The sequence below is a fragment of the Egretta garzetta genome, unplaced genomic scaffold, assembly GCF_000687185.1.
Source record: "Egretta garzetta isolate BGI_Z169 unplaced genomic scaffold, ASM68718v1 scaffold120, whole genome shotgun sequence".
Classification (NCBI taxonomy): domain Eukaryota; kingdom Metazoa; phylum Chordata; class Aves; order Pelecaniformes; family Ardeidae; genus Egretta; species Egretta garzetta.
Genome location: NW_009258270.1, coordinates 167,432 through 172,790, shown reverse-complemented (window position 1 = coordinate 172,790; position 5,359 = coordinate 167,432). Strand labels below are relative to the sequence as shown.

At 47.5% G+C, this 5,359-nt stretch overlaps 1 protein-coding gene across 1 annotated transcript; it reads right to left on the bottom strand.

The window, feature by feature from the left end:
* Positions 1-2,513: 2,513 nt before the first annotated feature.
* Positions 2,514-5,355, bottom strand: MRPS23 (mitochondrial ribosomal protein S23; the record flags this gene model as incomplete). The annotated part of the gene is made up of 4 exons (XM_035889619.1): positions 2,514-2,955; positions 4,312-4,435; positions 4,551-4,628; positions 5,240-5,355. Coding segments are annotated over 4 exons (477 nt in total), but the record flags the coding sequence as incomplete, so codon positions are not given.
* Between the last annotated feature and the right edge of the window lie 4 nt (positions 5,356-5,359).

The window sequence follows — 5,359 nt, the reverse complement described above, 5'->3', positions numbered from 1 at the left end:
GGCACAGGGCTCTGGTCCGGACCCGCCTTCTCTCCCCATGGCACCAAATACTTCTGTTCCCATCCTTTGCCCGACAGCTTCCCCGTTACCCGCAGCTCCGACCGCTTCTGCATCCCGAGAGCATCCCCGCCGCCCCGGCCAGCCAGCAGCCCGCCCGAGCCCCCAGGCCCGGCTCTGCCCCCCGACCTGCCAAGAAATAATTTCCTGATTTACACCATGCGAGGGCTCCTGCTGCCCCACTGGAAATTGTTAACGCTCTCTTTATCTCCAGGTTTTCCCTGCTAATTTGGCCGCATACCCGCACGCACGGGTACCAACGGAGCACACGACGGCAAGCCCACCGCTGCTCTATCCGGGAGTTTGGCGAAGCCCGAGGCACAACACCCTCCCCTCCGACAGACGGGTCACGCCGCTGCTGCACAAACCCAAGTTTCTTTGCACTTTCTAAGTCACTGCAAGACTTACCGGGCGTTGCAGGTTTGGCCCATATTGCAGGAGTTGCAATGAACTTCTCACACGTGATCACAAAAGCTAATGGTTAGGAAGCCGGACAGTCGCTGCCATTTCAGATGGAGGAGGAGAAGAAGAAAAAAACACCAGGGGTCTCTTACTCCAACCCCTCAGGCCACAGCTGCACGCAAGGGGAAATCCAGCCGAGCCCACTATGGAATGGCTGGTCCCACTGGGAGCGCTCTGCCCCGCGGAGCCACCCCAGTGACTTTTTCCAACACAAAATAAAAGAGAAAGTTAATTCCAACTTTCTTCTTGGCTGCTCCGCACAGGAACTCACTGCAAGGCTGCTGCTCTGGTCTGTGTTCTAAACTCGATGCGTGATTGCTCAATATGCTTCAGATGGCTGAAGGGAGACACAGCTGAGCTCACTAAAGAGGCAGGGATGGAGAGAGTTACAGCAGATGATAGAGAAAAAAGCTCTTAAAGGAATGTTGGCAATTTTTTTAGAGAGGTGACAAAAGACAGGAGACCACCGAGCTGCAAACGAAGCAAGTGAGAAACCTCTCGTGTATTCTTGCATTCAACTTCATAACACTTCTCCTTTTAAAGTACTTCCATTTGCAATTTTTGGCAAGCTAAGGGCACCATCAAGTTAAAAATGCAACACAGGATGCTCAAAATAAAACTTTTACCTCTGTAAAAATCCACGGAAGGCAAAGGCGCGAAGCTGCGGTGTGGGAGACACGGAGCTGTGGGTCTCTCTTCCCTTGGGCTGGCGATAATCATTTGGCCCAGGCAAGAAAACCCAGCACAAGGGGGGGAATTTGGATCCCAGGTGCCAGACGTTTGCTGAGGAGGGCAGCTCGCCTGCGTCCTCAGCCAAAGGGGCGGCTGCTGCGCCGCGGGGGAAGCCCCGGCCCAGGGCCGGCAGGCGAAGGGCTCGCTACGATTTCCCCTCGGTACGCGTCTCCGCTCCAGCACCGTTTCAGACTGAACCCCATTTTAATGGATTTTTGTTCATCTGTTGACATTAACACTCCTCCTACCCCTGACCCAGCACAGCGGTTCCGAAGCTTGAATGCTGGAGGTGTAGGGGAGAGCCAGGCAAGGAGCGGGAGCAGAGATGTGTTTGGCAAGATTTACACCCCTTCCTGTGTGGTGGGGGTTGGGGGGTTTTAAAAGAAAAAACAAACAAAGAATGGAAAAAATAAACAAAGAAAGAAAAACACAAACAAAAGAGGGGAAAGAACACAAACAGAAGAGGGGAAAAACACAAACAAAAGAGGGGAAAAACACAAAGAAAGAAAGAAAGAATAACACAAACACAAAAGGGAAAAAACACAAACAAAAGAAGAAAAACCAGAGAAAACCACAAACAAAAAAGGGGAAAAAAAAACAAACAAAAAAGGAAAAATAAGGGGGTTTCATATAGCCCAATACCAAAATAATTTTAATTAAAAATAAATTTTATAATAAATACTATTTATAATATTAAATTATAATAAATAAAATACATTTTAATAATAAAAAAAAAACTTAAATAAAAAATAAGCTGGGCCCTGGAGTTTGCAGGCATGGGAAGACTGAAATTCTGATCGGCTCCAAACCCAGCCGGGCCGAGCGCTGGCTTGCGGTGTCCGATGCCGTGACTGCTCCCATAACAGCGCTCCCACCTCCCTTCCGTGACCAGCCGCAACACTGCGCCTTCCACGCCTCTCAGGTGACCCATTCATTAGGAGTCACTACAAACCCGCCACGTCCACGTCCCCAGGTGTTGTTACACCTTATCCTACTCTGAATTTAAGCAAATGATGGAAGGGGCGGAGCGCGTTATTGCGTTTATATAAATAGCGACTCTTCTCCGCTAGCTAGGGCAAGGCAGCCCTTCAGGCGGCTGTCCCAACGCGTCAGGCGAGCGGTGGCTGCCCTTTCAACAGCGGGACCGTCACCAGGCCCGTGCCGTCAAGCGCAAGAAGTTAAGACGCATCGATACTACTGGAAATAAGACACCCAAAGAGACAGAGCTTCCAATTTTTAAAGAAAACATTTTAATTTTCCACTTTTATACTCGTATTTTCCAACTCACACTTCAAGAGAACATTCTTGAACCTCAAAAAAGGGGATTATCTCCAAATTTACAAATGGGGAGATGGAAGAAGAATAACGCGTACCCCGCGCACGATCACAGAAGGCACTAGAGCCAGATAACCGAGGCACATTCCCCCTAAGAAAATGCCTCATAACCACGCGATTGTGGAGGCAGAAATGCCGGCTCCCGGGCAGGCGATTGCCACAGCCAGGGCACATCCTGCAGCCAAGTGCTACAGGACGGCAGCACGGCCGTTAGGAGGGCAAGGGATTCTCCTTCTGTGTTTCTGCCAACTCTGGCGTCTGCTTCTCCTCATCTTTCTTCTTTTCCTGCATCTCTTCCAACACGGTTTGGAGCTGCAGGTGCAACACAGGATCCCTGGTTTCAACATCCCGATGATCCTGTTGTGCTCCCTACAGTTAAAGACAGTCGATCACCAAAAAAACAGGGTTGTAAAAGGTTTCTGTCGAAGCGCGAGTGAAGAGAGCGATAGAAAAGCAACAGCCCCAGTTTGCGTATCCAAAACAAGTCGACAGAAAAGCTCTAATTCATGCTTGGATTATTTTGAAGGCACAATACAGTGTCAAGGTGTCGCCAGGGCAAGAAATTTAAAATGCGACTGCTGCCCTCAAGCTAAAAGATGAAAGTTCGTGATTTCATCTTTTCACATGCTCATTGGACTCAGTGCACTTTAAGCAGAACCAATTTCTGTTCCTTTTCAGCCTCTTTTATTGGAGAAAGCAGTATGGACGCTCAGCCCGAAGATCATTGGATAATGAGGAGAATGGAGAGCATATTACAAAAGAGAATAATAAATGAATTTAGCTAACGAAGCTAAACTACAGCTTTTATAAACAGCTCTTCTCCCTTCTAGAGGGTATTCAACCAACAGGACAGCGCTCTCAGCAGAAATGGTCATCAGTGAGTCGTGAACGAGGTAGAAGGTTTCTAACCATCACAGAGCAGCCACGGTCTACTCCACCCGACGTGCTGTTCTACAAACATCTTTAGTTTCATTTCTTTACCCCAGCTTTTTTTGAGTTACACAGCAATTGCCTGAAGTAGCAAGGAAACAGACTCCACGTGCCCAAGAGCTGTTTCCCGCCTTGTACATCAGAGAAAACAACAAGCAGTGGCAGGACGCCTTGGACAGTTGTTTTGGACAGTTATTTTCTTGGCAAAAATATAAGTAAACAACCCCCAGACTCCAAAACTTTATTTCGAGACTTTTAAAAACAAGCAAACGAAACAAAACACATACCAAAAAAAAAATTCCTGCAAGATTTGTGCAAAAAGCTTCCAGTTCAGGATCAAGATTAAAGAACTGAGAGGGCAGTAGACTACTTAACCATTAAAAAGGGATGGAAAAGTGCTTTAGTCATCTTCAAACCAGAAGAGGTTCTAATTCACCCCCTGCCAGGTGAGGTGGTTACAGAGGTAACACGTACACGGTAACGTGTGTGCATATTCCCAAATGGTTTACAAGGACACACCGATGGATGATTTGAAAGTACTGAAGACTTAAATCTTTCATCACCAAACCAAGCAGAGCTCTTTTCTGTCCCACAAGAAGCGCCTTAACCTTGGCCAGTCACGTTCCTGACTAAGAGAAAGGTTTACTCTGCACGGCAAAGACATTTTATTACAACCGTCAGGAGCGTGGCTGTCTTGCTGAGAATTTAATTTGGACTAACTCAACATTAAGGGCCTGGAAGTGAACTTTTCTGAAATCCACTGGCCAAGTAACTCCATGAATACTTAATACTTACTTTATCTGTTCCTCTTCTCTGTAAAATTATCCCACTGGCTAAAAGGGCTTTTCCTGTTTCTTCAAACAATTTTTCCTCTTCAATTTTTCCTTCTTCTTTCAGTTCATTGAATTTCTCAACAAACCTAGATTTCGAGAGTGTATTTTTAGCCTCACAAATAAGATGCTGGTTCACTGACTCAAGAGGAGAGAGGGACAAGCTTCAGAAATATTTCTGCTTTACTTACAAATAAATCTTACCTCTGGCAAGTAGATTTGTAGTTTGATTGCGACAGGTCGAAAGGTCGTGGACCGTTGCCATAAATTCTGTAAAATTTCCTATTCAAAAAAATAAGAGAGTTTACTTTTTCAGACCATCAAAAAGGGATATGTCTTGGAATAAGTAAACAACATGAGAGCTAGTTCATAGAATCATAGAATCACTTTGGTTGGAAAAGACCTTTGAGATCATCGAGTCCAACCCTTAACCTAACCCTGCCATCCCACCACTAAACCCTGGCCCTAAGCACCTCATCCATCCTTCTTTTAAATCCCTCCAGGGATGGGGACTCGACCACCTCCCTGGGCAGCCCCTTCCAGAGCCTGACAGCCCTTTCGGTGAAGAAGTTTTTCCTAATGTCTAGCCCGAACCTACCCTGGTGGTTAATTTAGGCTACCACAAAAAACACTCAGGTAACTATTTCTCCCTTTTTTCCCACTAGCTATTAAGTTACACAGAAATATTCCTTCCCGAATGTTTTAATTGTTTTAATAAATGCTAGTTAGCGGTCGCCACGGCTGGTGAGCCGGAGGAGCACCGTAACTCTTCACAGAGGGGTTTGGGCAGCCCCAGCTGGCCCAAGGCGGCTCACAGGAGTCCCCGTCGCCTTTTCCATTTCGAACATTTCCACCGCCTGAAGCGATGCCCTTCGTGCCCCGCCAGCGCTTACAGACACACGGGCGGTACCGGGGTAGAAAGGCCCGGCGCGGTTTTTCTCGGCGATGCCGACAAGGGGCGAAAGCAGCGCCCGCAGGCCCGGCCATGGCAAGGGCCGCGGGGCGCAGGGGGG